Genomic DNA, 18,325 nt, shown 5'->3' on the forward strand with positions numbered 1-18,325 from the left:
TCATGTTCAGTTCCTCTGACAAAATTCGTTGACATGTACCATAACTTAGTCCCAAGGTGTTAGAGGTCTTGGATGGTCAGTCTATGATCTTGCAGAATCAGATCCCAAACTTTTGCGACATTTTCTGGTGTTTTGCCCGTTGATGGCCGTCCCGAACGATCGTCATCATCAGTTAATGTTAATTTTTAAAACGCTTATACCAGGTGTAAGTTTGTGTCTGGCCTGAACTGTTTTCACAAAAAGCTTGCTTCAACATTTGGTGCGTTTCTGCTGCGGTTTTCCCAAGTTTGAAACAAAACTTTATACAGACATGCTGCTCTCTCAGGTCAGTCATCGCAAAACCGCAAACTCACGGACACACAACAATGGAAATACGTTCAACAATAAACCCAACCACTCAACTCGATGCCGCTTGCCACACTGATTCAAGAAGGATGTGTGAGGAGACACCTAGCGGTATTTCGATGTACTCAACCATTCCCGCGAAAAATTCAAATTTCGGTAACTTTTGGATTGCCCCATGTAAAGCATCCAAATCCGACGATTTCGAAGACATCGTAGTAGTGGACAGTTCCTGAACTACTTTCAAACAAACTGGACGATTTTCGTTGGAGTACACAAAGAACTAATAATACTGGATGCAGGTAAGCCAATTATCGAGGTATTGATTTCTTTGGTAAAATTCAAAGTGCCCACAACTTCGCTCATATTGGAATATCAAATTTGTAATTTTATCTCCAAGTTACCCTAGAATAAAGCATTATTTGCAATGAATTTCAAAATTTTTTAAGCTTCTCCACCGGAGATATGAGATGTTAAAAATGGTCGATTTTGGGCCGAGAGCAAAGTTTGGAAGCTCCTGGAAAATTTTGGAAACTAGGTACCGAATTCAAAACTATGTGATTACATTCCCCATGTAGGTAACAACAAAGGGTAGAAATCACAGATCTGATACTTTCCCCCTCCCATTGATTTTTGAAGGTCAAAAATAGCGTTTTTCCCAAAATCGATAGGTACTTTTCCAAGTTTAATTACAACTAGAGAAAGTGAGCTGAGTAAAAACTTGCAATAACATGATTTGTAGTCCATGTCATGAGGAACAAATTATGTTTTTATTGGAGTCTGTAGCTTCAATAGTTATTGAGATATGGAAGATAACGCAAACCTCCATTTCAGCCGAAAACGCGTTTTTTTTCGCATTATAAAAACGCCTGTACCAGGAGAACCGAGAGGATTACAGTTTTTTTTAATGTTTCTGTAGTATGAAAATATGTCTAAATAAGTGTATAAAATATAATTTTTTTTAAAAATCGTGAACGACCTTTCTGAATGATTTCACGTGGAATGACCCGAATATGTCATAAATACAAAAAATATGTACAGACCCAATGGAGTTCTGACACAGGAGAAACCAAGAACACACCGTGACTACTCACAAAGCTATTTAAAGATACATAAGTTATTTTCTAGACAGTAGGTACTCAGCAACAGGGTAAAGTATCGTTTCAGTGCTATTTTAAATTTTGCCTTTTCATTCATAAGACCTTTGAGATCAGATGGCAGGTTATTAAAAATGTTGATCCCAGCATAATGTGCACTTTTCTGAAAGCATGAGAGGTTAGCATTTGCTTTATGAAGACTGTGTTTGTGTCTTGTGTTAATACTGTGTACATCCACATTCTTCTGAAAATGTTCCTCATTATTTGTAATAAAGTTTGTTAATGAATATATATATATATATTCACAAGGCAAAGTTAAGATCAGTAGTCTCTTAAATAGATCTCTACAGGAATTGCAGGATTTGACACCCATCATGATTTTCTTTTGCAATGTAAATACCTTTTTACGGTCAGATGAATTACCCCAGAAAATTATTCCATACTTCATTAAAGAGTGAAAATAAGCAAAATAGATTGATTTGAGAGTGTCAGTGTTACTAATATGTAACGTGAATCTAATTGCATAACATGCTGTACTTAACTTTGGAATCAACTGATTGATATCGTTTTTTCCATTTTAAATGATTATCAATTTGCTAGCCAAGGCATTATATCCTATGTTTAATGGATATTGTGGAGAGTTTTTTGTTATAAATTTTTATTATATTTGTTTTTTCTAGGTTCAGGGACAGCTTGTTTACAGAAAACCATTTACTCATTTGTGAAAGAACCTTGCTTGATAACATGCAGAAATCATCTAAATTTTTACCAGAAATTATAACACGAGTGTCTGATGAGGTCCATATTGTAGGAGGGAGGTCATTTATATAAGTTATGAAAAGCAAAGGCCCCAAAATTGACCCCTGTGGAACTCCATGTTTTATTATTCTCCAGTTGGAGTAGGTACTTGGGATTGAATTTGATGATTTTTATTTCAATATTTTGTTTTCTATCTGTTAGGTAGGATCTGAACCAACTTAACACTGTTCCTTGAATGACAAAAAAATGTAATTCAGTTAATAAAATTTCATGATTTACACAGTGAAAAGCCTTTGCCAAGTCACAGAATATTCCACCAACATGCATTTTTTGATTAATAGATTTCCATTCCTAAAGCCAGACTGTTCTGGGACTAGTATAGTGTTACTCTGAAAGTAATGGCTTAACCTATTGTGCGTAACTTTTTCAAGTACTTTAGAGAAAGTAGTTAGCAGTGAAATTGGCCTGTAGTTTGACATATTAGTCTTGTCCCATTTTTTTATATAGTGGTCTTACTACTTCCTTCCACATTCCTTTTAATTCATTTTCCACTAACCTTACTCTTGTTTGATGCTATAGTCTGAGCATCAGACAGCGTTACTAAATAGCAGTAAATAGATAAGTAATCAATTATCCCATAATAATGTACAGACTTCAGCACCTTACCTTGTAGATGTATGGGGAGTGTGGGTTACAGGCAAAGCACTGCCAGTTCTTAACCTTGGCAGCAAATGGAGGGGAATGGTTAGCTTCATGCTTTGCTGCTTTACCTCCAGGAAAAGAACCTTCGATACCTATTGCTTAGGAGGTTGGGTGGGCCCAGAACAAGTGGTGAAGAGAAAAGTCTGTGCCCCTACCAGGGATTGAAGTGTGTACCCAGTCAGTTTACTGACAGCTGTTCTGTCTCACCCGTGGAATACCAGTCTCATTCGGCATGAGTGTTATAGAGGTAGACTTTGTCTAGAACATCTGTGAGTGTATGTCGAGACGGCAACCTTGCAGAAGGTAAGAATAACCTGCAGTTTTGAAAGTAGTCACTTTCTCTCAACACCAGAACATACAGGTTTGGGGATGAAAGTTGGTGGTTAGTACTGATCATTGATATGATGAAAAACAGAGGACCAGTATCGAACCTGAGGAACCTGTGTTTTATAATGCCTCATTTGGAGTAGGGTGTAATAATATTAATCTGCAGAATTTATATCTTCTTTCTGATTTGTACTCTTTAAGGAATGATTTAAACCATTTAAAGAATAGCTTGAATTTCATTTAATTTTAGTGTTGATAGCAGTGATAGTGTCGAGCAGGTGCCCAGCTCAAACCTTGTATCGGCTATCCGACTGAAACTTTACCTTCTTCTTGACAGCCTCTGCAGACTAGTGGCTTGATTAAGATATGGCTGTTTTCTTCTGAATCCTTTGCAGTTCATTAGTAATCCTGTTATTCAGTGCTGTATAGTTTAGACACTAACAGAATCGTAAAATAAACCACGAAAGATACGGTAATATGGTTAAAGAAGGAAATGTAGCAACACTGTGAACAAAAGATAGAGTATCCTTTTTTTGAAATAGATATGTTGATGACTCATTCACACTCAACAAATGTAATGTGATCGAGTAGTGTATGGAAGCTCTGCTTTGCTGCAATTATTATAGCTTGAGGTCTGAATTTGTTATTCTTGGAATATGGTATAGGACTCAGCAACAAGTTTTCATAGTCAGCTCCTTCACAAGAAGGTAAATTTATGGAAAGTGCATTTGGAGGTTGATTTGTAAATACCCACAAGAACAAGTTTGCTCAAACTTGTTTTTATGGCTAAGTGTCAGATGGAAGCTTGGCACTATTAGTTTACAGTATAATAATGCGTGTTCTTGTTTCAGGATTTCATTAGAAGAGATGTACAATGGCAAGACAGCTAAACTTCAGCTTAGTAAAAATGTAATTTGTGCAGCATGTGATGGGTATGTGCTTTTGTTTATTTCATTGACCCCTCTGCCTGATACTTGAAGCCCATTATCATAATATTTTCCCTTTCACGTGAAGTAAATTTTATAATTCTGAATGCAATACTGTAATTCAAATTAATCTTCGATATAAAATATGATTATTTAATCCTCTCTCTCCCTGGTCTGGTTGTTAGGTACTCATAACCAGTTTAGGTAGTACAAGTACGAAAGCAGTCTGTGGCTACTCCTGTTTCATTGCTTAAGAGCCATTTTAATGCTTTTGCTTATGTACAATATTAATTTTTGGATGTTAATTGTGGGAGCTTGGACACCCAGTACACCTAGTTTCTGAACTGACTGCAATATGGCACTACTGCATTCAGGAAACATCCATCTTCTTAATGTTAACTATAATTATACACATAGATGAAATTATTGGAGAATATTGTTGAAGGTTACAGCATAGCTGAATAAGTATTGATCAGATTGAAGAGTACTGTCTTCTGGGATTTAATGCCATATAGTCGATTGAAAGTCTACCGACATTTCAAAAAAACATATTGCCTCTATCTTCAGGGTCAAAGATTAAGGGTAGAAAGAAACCAGCAGAAGCAGGTGGTAAGTAGAGCTCTGCGTTGGTTGACTTTCAGTGGACTACACAGCATTACATCACAGAAGATAGTACTTTTCATAACCACTGCTATGAGAACCTCAGATCCTACATGGTGCTATATCCCAGAAGATAGTACTCTTCATAACCACTGCTTTGAGAACCTCAGATCCTACACAGCGCTATATCCCAGAAGACAGAATTCCTCATACCCACCGCTGTGAGAACCTCAGATCCTACACAGCGCTATATCCCAGAAGACAGAATTCCTCATACCCACCGCTGTGAGAACCTCAGATCCTACACAGCGCTATATCCCAGAAGACAGAATTCCTCATACCCACCGCTGTGAGAACCTCAGATCCTACACAGCGCTATATCCCAGAAGAGAGAACTCTTGATAACCACCGCTGTGAGACCCTCAGATCCTGTGTATTGATCAAATTTTCTGTATTTAGTATTTATCAGTTACCAGTTAAATAAATGGTACTGAAGTGGTGCATAGTGGGTACTGTAACTACCAGCGAAATGTCTTTACTGCTGCTGCTGCTCCTACTACTACCAGTGTTGCTGCTGCAACCACCACCGTTATTACATTATCTGCAGGTCTTCAGAAACAAATTTTCTGTTTGAATGGTTATATTTGCATAGTTTCAGAATAAAATTGCTGACTTCAGTAATGTAGCTCGTAAACTTTATATAAAGCAAGAATCAGTTGGATTTTGTTGTTGGAAGATTGGTTGGGTTGGGGAAAAAAGGAAATTTCTTGCTATTCTGTCATAGAAACTGGTATAAATTGGGACAGCAATCATGGAGAGGGAAAAATGGTGGTAGTACCATCCTTCACACTCTTGTGATTCAAGAAGTTTTTGTTCACTTCAGTCCATTCAGTACAGACACTAAACTTTAACCCATGTTCTTTATCAGTGCTGTGTGTTCTGCCCACTGCTCATTAATTCTTGCCAATGTGAGTAGCTTATATGTGCCGCAGGCAATAAGCCAAGCCAGTTTCTTACCTTATATTTACAGGAAAGGTGGACGAAGCGGTGCATCTCATACTTGCCGTACCTGTCGAGGATGTGGCGTTAAAATTTCATATAGGCAGCTTGGACCTGGCATGTCCCAGCAACTTCAATCACGGTGCCCAGATTGTCGGGGAGAAGGTGAAGTGACGTGTAGTCATACTGCATTACAGTTGCAGAAACATTTTGTACTATCGCCAGTTGCCTTCATTGTAGCGAGCTACAGAACTCTCTAAATTGCCATTTGAATTTAGTCCTCATCCTTGCACCTTATCCTTTAAGATCCTCTTGTCTTAGACCAGGTCTCACAAGAGGGAAGAATGCATAAACACTTTCAAAAGGCCATACTGCATTGTTTCCCTTTCTTAATTTGGTCTTCTTAAAATGGATTTCTGTTGCTGTGTTATTTTGCATTTTTATGACAGTAGTTTTCCAGAGAAAGAACTATTTAAGTATGAATTTAGAAAGTTTACAAGAGTAGGGCAGAGACAGTGGGTTACCAGGAGTGTTATGGGGCGCTAACCAGAAATAACCTCAGAAGTAAAACTAAATGTACATGTGGTGCAAAAATTATGAGAAAGCAGTGATGGCTACTTACAAATCATTTGTTATGATCAAGTTGCAGGGGGGAAGAAACCCCTATTTTGAGCAGTGGTTTTTTCATTTATTTGACATTATGAAATTGATGGTTCCAGTGGTTTATGTTACTGTAAACAAGTCTCTGTTATAAGCTGTGCTCACTTTATCCTGTTTTACTATTTTTATAATTATATGTGTGCTACAGGTGGACATTGTATAAGTGCAGTCTTTGCACTAATGATAAATTGTATTTTTGTATTCAGAACTAAGCATTTATAGTATTCACCAAATGTTAGGAAGATGAGATGGGCAGTGCGGGTAGGATGCATAGGAGAAATGAGAAATTAAAAAAAGTAAATGGTAAAGCTGTCCCTGTAACAGGCCGCGAAGGCTCATGGGGGGTGTGAGAGGTCAAGGATTCTGGACAGTTGGCTCATAGATGGCGCTAAGGTTGTTAGCCTTAGGCACTGGCTGCCTTTTACCCCCAGGAAGATTCCTGATACTCATTTCTGTTAGAGGCTGAGTCGACCCCAGGGCCATAGTGCAGCTGGAGGGATTAGGTCAGTTGAAAAATCCAGTGACCTCATCGGGATTTGATACCATGGCCTTCCAGCTTCTAGCATAGTGCCTCAACCAACTATGCTACCGCATGGCCCCGAAATGAGAAATACATTCAGAATCCTAGTTTGAGATCTGAGAGGATGAAACTATTTGGGAGTCCTGTCTTAGAGTGGGAGGATAATATGAAAACAATTCTTAAATAATAGGGTTGAGTGCTTGAACTGTATTGGGCTGGCATAGGATAGAGCCCATTGATGTGTTCTCATGAACGCAGTAATGAATTCCGGAGTCCATAAATAATTCATGGCATTTCTTAAATAGTTGAATGACCATCAGCTTCTCAAGGACTGTGTACCATAGGTTTAGTTATTCAGAAATGAACATAATCTGTGCTCTCTTAATAGGGAAAGTTATTAATGAGAAAGACCGCTGCTCACTTTGCCATGGCAAGAAAGTGGTGAATGAAACTAAAATTCTGGATGTCCACATTGACAAGGGCATGAGAGAGGGTCAGAAGATTTACTTTCGAGGAGAGGGAGATCAACAGGTGAGTATGATGGAACTTAAGAACATTAACATACTGAATTGCAGTTCTCAATAGTAGTTTTGTTCCAAGGCATGGATGAACTCTGTAATATGCTCTGGCACAACATTTGTGTTCTACGAGCTGCGATGAGTGTACCACTGAATAAAGACCATCTTTTGTCAGTTTTCCAAAACAGAGTTAAGGAAAACAGTTTTCTTAGTCTTACATATTTCTCACAATCTGTTGCATAAGTTTCCATTATATTTATCCTTTGTCTCTGCTAGGTGTGATTTAATAATAATTGCTTTTGTTATTCTGTTTTTGAATTATTTGCATATTTATTAAGCTGCAGAGACCATGATAAGTAAGACATATTTTCCATCAGTAATATCGTAACCAGTTCAGTTGATGGCATGAAAATTAAATCTGTACACTGTTCCACAAAGTGCAACATGATGTTCAGGTGCTCAGTGAACTGAAAAGTTTGAGAACCAGTGGTTTAGAGCAAAGACATGCAATTGTGCAAATATAGGTAGTGGTGACATAATTGTATTTTTGTGAGTATACAGATTTTCATTCCACTAAAAAATTGAAAACATTTTTTGATCAGTGTGGTTGTAGTTTGACAGATTAAATTTAGGAAATATCAACAGCTCAGAATCATCCCGTCTTCTGCCTGAAGTTACAAATATTTAAATGTCCAAAACTAATTTCACATGTTGTGTTGTGTGGGTGTGAAACTTGGTCCGTTACACTAAGAGAAGAATATGGATTGAGGGTGTTTGGGAATAGGATGCCAAATATATTAGGTCATAAGAGACAGGAGGCCAGAGAAAAATGCTAATAAGGAGCTTTATAATTTTGTCTTTGCCAGATATTTTTAGAGTGATCATATCAAGGAAGATGAAATTGGTGTAGTGCAAGGGTCTCCAAACTACGGCCCGTGGGCCATATCCGGCCCACAATGTGATATTATGCAGCCTGCGAAAGAATTGTGCAGAAATGCACCAGTTGAACTAATTTTCCAATGAGTACTGGTAAAAAAAACTTGTTCATAGATTTCAAATTCATTAATTAAGATTGTGTTTAAAATATATTGATATTCCATATTATGTTAATATTATTATTCACAATTGTACTAAATTCTGGACCGTATACTGAGCAGTATTTCTTCGTACTTGTTCGGCCTCGATCGGCAGTGTCACCTCGTGGCAATGTAGATAGCGCGAGCAGTTCGTTACTAGCCGTCTTGTGCATAAGACGTCTTGCAGTGGTGCAGTGTAATTGTAACAGATCATCATCACCTCAATTTAATCAGATTTTAAGAATGCAAAAAGAGTTCCATCATTTACATTAATTGTTTTATTATAATTTGTGATGAAAATATGAGCATTTGCTGCTACTGTCTGTTGTCATTAATATACAATAATTTATTCTCATATACTTTGTATTTAGTGTATGAAATTCTGTGCTTTAAATAAAACTCATATACCTAGAGTTATTAATTTCTCATTTTATCCGGCCCATTGAAAGTGCTGAATTACCTTATGTGCCCCGCGTTTCGAAAAGTTTGGAGACCCCTGGTGTACTGCATAGCATTTGTGGGAAAGGCTAGAGTGGCATATGTTATGCTCAAAAAAATCTGATGAGGAGAGCTCACTTGGTGGTGCTAGGTATATGTGGTAGGATAATATTAATATGGGTGTTCAAAAAGGAGGGTTTGAAGCTATGCTCTGGATCCATTTATTTCTTGTAAATGCAGTAGTTATCCAAAGCCATTGTAGCACATTCCAGTGTGTTTTAGCTGCCTGTGAGAGTTCTCACTACTCATCTTTTGTGGTCATGTTCCCATCTCGCTGAAAAAGTGTCATTAAGTAACTTCAATCAGGGCTTCACCTGTTGCTGTGGTTCACAGTATAAGCTGCAAGAAATTTAAATACATGCCAGTTTTCCACATGCATTTAGCAGAAATGTGTATCTTTTTGACTGCCTCTGTGGTCACGTGGTCAGATTTCCTGGCTACAGATCAAAAGGTCCGGGTTCGATTCCAGTTGCTACCAGAACAGGATCCACTCAGCCTCATGAGGATGATTGAGGAGCTGTTTTAAGAAAATAGTGGTTCCGATCTAGAAAATCGAAATTAACGGCCATTGGGATTCATTGAGCTGACCACATGACACCCTCTATCCACTAATGTTGGCACTAATTTCACCGACAAGTGGCGGTCACTCGGTTAGTATAGTTTGGTTGCGGACTAAAACCACGGAGTTCTTTTTTCTGTGTGTGTCCAATTAGAAATGCATTCAGCACACTGTTTTGCCTTTGTACATATCATGATACTGTCCAAGTGCATGTTAAATTGGCAATGACATAGATGGTATACTGAACCTGAGATGCCAGCTGTCTTCATGTAGCATGAATGATGTGAACATAGAATTTGACGAAAACCCCGGTCACCCTTGCAGCCTGAAGTTGAACCTGGAGACGTGATCATCGTCTTGCATCAGAAACATCATGACAAATTTCAGCGCTCAGGTGATGACCTAGTGATGACACATACCATCACACTCACAGAGGCACTCTGTGGGTTCTGCATGGGGCTGAAACATCTTGATGGTCGTGAACTTCTGATAAAACATCCTCCTGGACAGGTTGTTAAACCAGGTGAGTCTTGTGTGTTGTAACTGTGAATGTTCCCTTTGTACTTGAATTCTGAATCTCTTGCTGACAATCTGGGTACAGTGCTCTCCGTTTTGTAACACACTGCACAGAAAGTGAATGCCCTAATACAGGGAGTCCCACAAATGTATGAACCTGTCTGGTGCAGTTGGTCAGTTACTGTGTTGTCACCGACTCACTTCCTGATGAAATATTTCCTTTGTACATGGTCATTGTCAGTGAAATACTGGGAAGCTTTCTTGTAATTTATGAGCAAGCTTCCCAGTATTTCACTTCCTACCAAAAGCAGTGATACATCAGATGGTGAATAGATTTTGAACAACAGGTTCTTTGTTGTAGAAGGTGTGGAATTGGATGTGACATGACCTTTCAGAGAAACGGTAGGTAATACCAGAGCTCATTTAGATACATGCCCATGACTGTCTTCAAAACTGGTTTCATAATAAAGCTGCTACATTTAAAGCAGCAGAGATTTGCTGCGGCACAGTTATTTCTTGAGCCACACTGTTCTATGTAAGGTAAAGGTTTGTAACTGGCTTTCTGAGGCAGTGTGTGGTGGGTGTGCTTGTTGGTTTCCCAGACCAGGTACAGTTTCACCAGACTGGGCACAGAAATATCCAGAATGACAAATACTGGTCATCAGAAAATCCTAGATTGATAAACAAGGTCCATTTTACCTGGTGTTAAAGTTGGTATATGGTATGCTGTCAGTGCAGCAAGAGCTATTGGATCAGTTGGGTCTTAAACATTTGTCTTAGTACATATTCCCAGTTTTGCACTTTTATCATGTCATTTTTATTTTTCCAGATATGCTGACCAGTCTGCTCATTACTTTTTCACTGTGTAAGGCCTTACAGTTTATGTCCATCCAAAATGCATATTAATAAAATTATTTGCCCTCTTTTGAATCTTACCACTGAAACGTTTAGCTGTTAATACGGTCATTGCTATACTGAACTGTCATTCTTCCGTAAATTTTATTAATTTTCCCACACTCTGACCATAGAAATCACCACAGTTTTTTTTTCTTCTTTGGTGCATCAATTTTAAACATGCTAGAGTTATATTGCTTCTCAAAGGACAAAGAAAATCAAATTAATTTAAATGAGTATATCCACCACCTTTATCAGTGCTGCCAGTATCAGTTTTCTCAAACTAAAATTACCCTTGATTTATTACTGCCCCTTTTATAGGCTGCATGATGTTTGGTAATATTAACATGGTCATGTAATGATCAGTTGTCTCAGTTCAAGACTGACTGTGTTGCTAATGGAAAGTAATCACATGGCTGCATTTCAAATTATTTCTTGCTGTCTGTGTGCCCCATATCTTATTTACCAACAGCACACTTTTGTGGGTAGCAGTCATACTTATTTGTGATGTCAATTACTTCTTTACACATAGACCACCTGAACTGTGTTTCCTCAGTCCCTCCAGTCATGGTTCCTTCTACCACAGCCTTTCTAGTTCATCAGTGGTTGATACTGTATGTAGCCTGTGCAGTTGACAAACAAAAGAAGTTATGTAAGTTTTGAGGTTTTCACAGCGATGACTATGAAGAAAGTCATGTTTGGGCTGGAAGGAAGCATGCTCCATCTTATTGCTTAATTTATTAAAACAGTATTTTCTTTGCTTGAAATATTTCACAACTAATATATAGATTCTGAGTGCTGATTTAGAATATTGATGTTTAGAAGTCAGAATTTCAAAAAGCCATAACAGTTAGTTCGATGTACTATGAAATGAGCCATGTTTCTCTAACTTAGGAATAAATTAAAGAACAAATGTGTCGACCAAATTTTGGAAACTTTCAGTGCATTTTGGATGTCATAATTTTTTGTTTCAGGTGACATTAAGGGTATTGAAGGTGAGGGTATGCCTCATTATAGAAATCCTTTTGAGAAGGGCAACTTGTACATCAAGTTTGATGTTACCTTTCCAGAGAACCACTTCACAAATGAAATAAAGCTCAAGGTATGTTTCTGTACTTTGTATGAATATGAAGTATTGTTAGGAGCTGTGCAAACTGAGAAAAACCTTATGTACCTTTTTTTGGGGGTAGAAGGGGCTCTGTTGAGTTATATATTCGAACACTTTTCAGGAATAGAATTATAGTTCTAGAACATTTGGAGAGAAATGGTGGTGGAAACAGGCAGAGAAACTCTTTTCAAAAGCCTGTACTAGAACTTCTGATATGTGTGTCACAAGGTACTGAAATGCGCACACAAAAGAATATTATCTTCCAAACTGGGAATCAGCAAAATGAAAGGGAAGGAAAATATTCACTCCTACATACCTGTTCCTAAAAAGTAAGGATATTATTGAGTTGATAATATTAGTCACAAGGTGTTTAAAATGTGACCACAAGAGTTTTGTCTTTGTAGCCTAAGACAGAAAATGGTACAGAATTAAAAATGTACATTTTTACGTTCCGTTTTCACAAGGTACAAGAAAGTTGAAAATTTGTTCACAAGAAACTATCTCCTGAAGTGTATGAAACAAAAATACAAACTGGTATGGTTTAATTATTTTATCTTTTAATTCCAGCCCTCCAAAGAAATTTGCCATTTATCACATTTTTAGAGATTGTGTTGGCTTTTGTGTGTGTTGTATGTGCATGTTTCTGTTTTGGTAGGTCATGTATGCACATGTGTATTTAAAATACAGTCATTGTTAAATTGCAGTGTTTGTGTCATGTGTCAGCCAAACACTTCAATTCAGTAGTAACTGTCTAATTATAAGCCAATGTCTGCATATGTAAGTCAGTGTAATTTGATAAACAAAATTACAACATTTTATGTCTGCTGCAGTAGGTGGTGGGGAATGGTTTCTTAGAGCTGTGTGCTTTTACATTGAACCCCCAATATACCACATTTATTCACATCGATGTTCCGCTCTTTACACAATATTTTTTCGTTAAAACAAAGATGGAGAACTTAACGTGGTTTCAAAACAATTTAAATATGTACGGTGAAATTATGTATTTAGTGAATATTTTTCTTTTCCTGGAAAAATTGAAGTGTAAACATTGTATTACTTCTGCATAGTTAATGCATTTCAATATAGTAAGTAACTTGCATTTAATGTAAGAAATTTTGTATTTTCCAAAGCTTGTACCTTGGTTTAGTGTGATTGTGGTCATCAGTACAATTGATTTCCATGTTTTCTCTGTTAGAAATTAATCCCATACAGCCACCGTGTTTATTGCATGTTAGGATTTGTTTCAGAAATTTATTGGTTATGTAATTTTATTTATTTGTGTAAGATTTTTTTTTCAGTGTTTATTTCATATGTAATTGATTGTTTTGGAATTTAATTTGATATTATTATGTTAATTGTATTTGTGTAGGAACAGTTTGCATAATCACTAAGGTAAAGAAATTCTATTATCATCGTTATATATAGTAAGTCTTATAAGAAGATGAATAGTTTCTTGGTATAATTTTGCATAGCCCCCATACATTGAAAACATTAGTTTATGTAAGAAAGGCATTCTTCCAGAATTTGCTGAGTAGGGGTTTCATTGTATTGCAAGTCAGTAAGTTGATGTCCTTGGCAGCTTATTCCGTTACAAAGGCAGGCAATCAGGCCATTGGAATGATGAGAGGGAGGCAGAACCAAGAATTCAGATAACTACAAAGTTAAGTGATATCAGTGATTTCATTATGTCCATAAAAATTAGCAGTACGAATTTTGGCAAAGGCTCTTTTTGCGTGGGACTGATTCCTGATGGGGTCATTGGATTTTTCAGTTGAAATAATCCTTCCAGCTGCACTGTGGCCCTGAGATCAACTTAGCCTCGAATATAATGAGTACCAGGAATCTTCCCTGGGGTGAAGAGCAGCTGGTGCATAAGTCTGACAACCCCAGCACTATCTGTGAGCTGATTGTCTAAAAAATAAAGAAACCTTGATGTTTCACAACCCTGTGGGCCTCCATGGCCCGTTACAGGGCAGCTTTACCTTTACCATATCCATTCATCAGGCCTCTGGGAGGGACTCTGAAAGTGGAAATTAAAGGGCAACATAAAGAGTTACAACCATCATGTCAGAGTAAAGGGGAGGCCATTATGTGGCTAAAATCTTCTTTTTCCAGATACATTTTGTGTCAGTTACATGGACACAACTACATGAATAAGTTCGGTAGAATCCCGATTTAATGGCCCTTGATATAAAATTCTCCCCCATATAGTGTTCAGTTTTGGGGGAACATGGTAATGTGCAAGGGTTGGATAAAAAGTGGTGGCAACACTGCTCTAAGGTGAAAGATGTGCGTCAGGTGGCACTAGTGCTGTCTGTAGCTGATTGCAGAAGTTCAGTTGAATTAGTGCAGCAAATGGCTCTGGTTGTGTTTCATTGAGTGGCATTGTGCATCATCTTGAGGTGCATGAGCCCAGTTCAAGCACCCTAACAACATGTTTACGAAACAAGAACAATGCTCCTGGATAAAAATTGAAGTTGCACGAGGTCGTAGTGCACAAAACTGTTATCAAGGACTGCAAGAAGCATGTGGTGATGCTGCTTTGCCATATTACATAGTGGAACGGTGGGTGAAATTGTTCCGTGAAGGGAGGGATGCCATTCAGGACAACTTCATGTTGAGAACCACACAATTCAGGTTCTTGCTTCTTTGCTGGATGTCAGTCATCGATGGGCTGCGCAGGAGTTAGCTGCTGAGGTAAGTGTATATCACAAAACTGTGCTCCACATTCTGCATGATAATCTTGGATACCACAAAATTGCAGCGCTTTTGGTACCCCATACAATGTCCGAGGTGCAACAGTGGCAACGTTGTGCAATTGCACAGGACTTGTTGGACTAGTACCAGAAGGAAGGTGATGACTTCCTTGGTATGTCACTCTGGATGAAACTTGGACTTGCTCATACTAACCACACTTGAAGTGATGATCAAATGAATGAAAGCATCCTTGTTCTCCTCGTCCAAAGAAAGTGTACCCTACACAGAGTAATGTGAAGGTGATGTTTATTGTGGCGTATGACATTGATGGAATGATACTGCACCACACTGTACATCAATGACAGACAGTAAACGCTGTCTACTACTGCAATTTTCTGCATAATCATCTTCATCCAGCACTCAGGAGAAAGTGACGACACTTGTTGGCAACGAACCCCATCATCCTTCATGGCAGTGCAAGGGCTCACACTGCTGATGCTGTCAAGGATCTCCTTTGCCGCTGGCAGTGGGAGATAACTGCAGCATCCGCCATGCTCACCGAATATGAGTCCATGCAATTATGATTTCTTTGCCAAAATGAAAGAACCACTGTGAGGGACATGTTACAACACAAGAGCGGAGATTATTCATGCTGTAGGGCGGTCACTGCTGGACATCAACAGAAGTGGATGCGCTGGTGGTGTATGATGCCTTCCACAAATTTTGCAGAAGGTGCGCATGGGGGACGATTATATCGAAGGAATGTAAGTGTGCTTACCTCCAGTAATAAAGTCATCTCAGAACTATAGAGGCGTTGCCACAACTTTGTATCCAACCTTTGTAGTTGGTTCAGGCAGTATATTGTAAGCTGGAAGATCATGGGTTCGAATCCCAATAGGGTGGATTTTTCTCTCCCCCCCCCTCCTATTTACCTAATCCTTTCAGTTCCACTATGACCCTGGGGTTAGAGCAGCCTCTCACAGAAATGAGTAGAAGTAATCTTCCTGGGGGGTAAAGGGCGGCTGGTGTGTAAGGTTCACAACCTTACCACCATCTGTGAGCCGATTGTCTAGAAGTGTGGGAGCCTGACGTCTCACAACCCTATGGGCCTACATGCCCTGTTACAGGGATGCTTTACCTTTACCTTTTATAATGTGCAATTTCAGTTGTCCCAAGTCACTAATCTGAGTGTTAAATTGTCCTCATTTAAGATATTTGTAGTTCATGTTCAAAAGCTCTACCCCAAGCAAAACTTAAATTTTGTTTTCACTGTAGTAGATCATCTTTGTCAAGTTATATTTAAATGTGTTTCTGTAACGTTTTGTGTACTAATCAGAAAGTTGCATGTAGGAACTGGAGCAGCTGCTACCACCACGACCTACATTTGAGATGCCTAAGGGAGACAATTTTGAAGAAGTGGACCTTCATGAGTATGATCCCAATGAACGCACTGCTGGTATGTCTGGCCGGCAGGAAGCATATGCCAGTGATGATGATGAACATGCTGGTGGTCCAGGTGGCATTCAGTGCTCTCACCAATGATGCCCCTGTTGCAACTTTAGTCTGGCCAAATTGCCATGTGGCTAATTGCCTAATGATTCTGGGAGCTGTATGAACTTTATATTTGAATTTATTTAAACGCATACCTTAATAGAAAAACAATTGGTTGGTTCTTAAATGCCTCATCCAAGCATCATGTCATTTCCAAGATCTGTTTGTTGTAATTTTTATGGATGAGATTAGTGCATTTTAATTTTATTTTATAGAATTGAATATCTCTCATGTGAATATCCCAAACAGTGTGCTAAAGGTTAGTGCTGTGGAAAAAAAAAAAGAAAGCTTGTCTGACCATAATGTTTATAAAGCAAAACATTTTACTCGTTGAAAAATTCATTAAAAATAAGACACTTGGTCATTCTTTAATAATTTAAACGTTTCTCCTAATAGTGATCACACATTCAAAATGCTAGTTGTCAAGAGATAAAACATTGTAACACATAGAATTGGGGAGAACAGTGTACTGCTGTGGTTGGTTATATATTACCCATCAAAAATAATATAAATTAAGAGTTTTTGTTACTGTCATGTTTTGCTTGTGCAGTGTTGAGGGAGACTGTATGATATGTTTTAATATACCCATGAGTGGATATGAGTGAATTATTACGGTTACTCATTATGTAAAAAAGTGAAAAATAACGTAGTACATAACTGTATGTCTTGACAGAGCTGAATGGATTAAATGTAAGAAGTGCTCCAATGTTAAAAATGCAGAATGCATAAACATGTGTAAAATGTGTCACAGTATTTATTCTTTTTGTATATATTAGAAACGGTCTCTGTGAAGTCAGGAGTAGCTCTGCAACTATCCTGAAGGAGGATCATGAATAACAGTTGGCTAATATTGAAATGTATGCAATCCATCATTGAGGACCAGCATTTATAACCTGTAATCCAAACAGTTGTTGCATCTTACAATTGCATGATGATAAACAAGAATTTTCCAACCAGGACTGGAAGAAAATAAATAAATTGTTGATTTTTTTATGTGCATGATAGATTGTTTTGCTTGAGGGTAAAGAAAACAGACATTTTGAAAAAAATATACCAAGAGGTTTGAGAATTTTAAACTGCAGTATTATTGAGTGGTTGGGATTCTCAATGCCTGTGAAAGCTTCTGTACCAACATGCTTAATAACAGCTCCTTTCATCTCCAAGAAAGTAAATTTAATATATACATATATTTCTGTTCGAGTACTTGTTGCACATGAAGAACACACAAGAGTACCTAGAAAAGGAGCACTTTTCTTCATACTTAAATTTTGAATATCTGCTTGAATCAAATTGAATATTTATCATAAAGAAGAACAACGTTGTAGAAACAAAACAAACTCCGTTGACTGTAGTCTGCAAGCGAACTATACTGACTGAGTGACCACCTCTTCTCAGCGAAGTTAAGTGCCAACTTTAGTGGATAGAGGGTGTCACGTGGTCAGTGCAACAAATCCCCATGGCTGTATCAGTGTAGAAACAGACACAGAAAACTAAGTACAGTCAACTCTCGATTATCCGGGATAATGGTGGGGATGGAAATCACGATTAATCGAAAACCCGGTTAAGACAAATTTTATTAATAGTACTGTAATACTGTACCTTCATAATACTATAGGCCTACCTGTATTTAAATTTATTCAACCTCATTTTTATGTCATCTCATAGCCTATTTAATACTTTTTTTACATTACACTGAAGTATTAATTAGTTATTTCAGTCACAGTCTTCAACAACATCCAACACTTTGACGAATATTCACACTTAACACTTAAAAAAATGTAATATTGTCGTTTACTTTTTCACGGCATTTTCCTTTTTCTGTTGAATACTTAACACAACACGCTTCCTTTTACACCCTGACATTTTGCTAACGCACTTGAAGATCGATACAAAGATACTAGCTGGGGCGATGTATCTTGCCTTGAAACTTTCCACAAATCCTTGCATTCTTTCACCCCTACCCTAGAACATTGTGT

The 18,325-nt window shown here is 37.9% G+C and overlaps 1 protein-coding gene across 1 annotated transcript in view; it reads left to right on the top strand.

Annotated features, from left to right (window-relative positions):
• LOC111864445 (dnaJ homolog subfamily A member 2) overlaps nucleotides 1-17,425 on the top strand; it is a 30,249-nt gene extending 12,824 nt beyond the window's left edge. The window contains exons 3-8 of the mRNA XM_023851685.2: nucleotides 4,079-4,159; nucleotides 5,784-5,917; nucleotides 7,321-7,463; nucleotides 9,908-10,106; nucleotides 11,968-12,095; nucleotides 16,149-17,425. Of these exons, the coding sequence (XP_023707453.1) occupies nucleotides 4,079-4,159; nucleotides 5,784-5,917; nucleotides 7,321-7,463; nucleotides 9,908-10,106; nucleotides 11,968-12,095; nucleotides 16,149-16,340 (877 nt within the window). The 3' untranslated portion in view covers nucleotides 16,341-17,425. The remainder of the gene's footprint in view (nucleotides 1-4,078; nucleotides 4,160-5,783; nucleotides 5,918-7,320; nucleotides 7,464-9,907; nucleotides 10,107-11,967; nucleotides 12,096-16,148) is intronic.
• Nucleotides 17,426-18,325: the final 900 nt, after the last annotated feature.

The sequence above is a fragment of the Cryptotermes secundus genome, unplaced genomic scaffold (genome assembly GCF_002891405.2).
Source record: "Cryptotermes secundus unplaced genomic scaffold, Csec_1.0 scaffold621, whole genome shotgun sequence".
In the NCBI taxonomy this organism is placed as follows: domain Eukaryota; kingdom Metazoa; phylum Arthropoda; class Insecta; order Blattodea; family Kalotermitidae; genus Cryptotermes; species Cryptotermes secundus.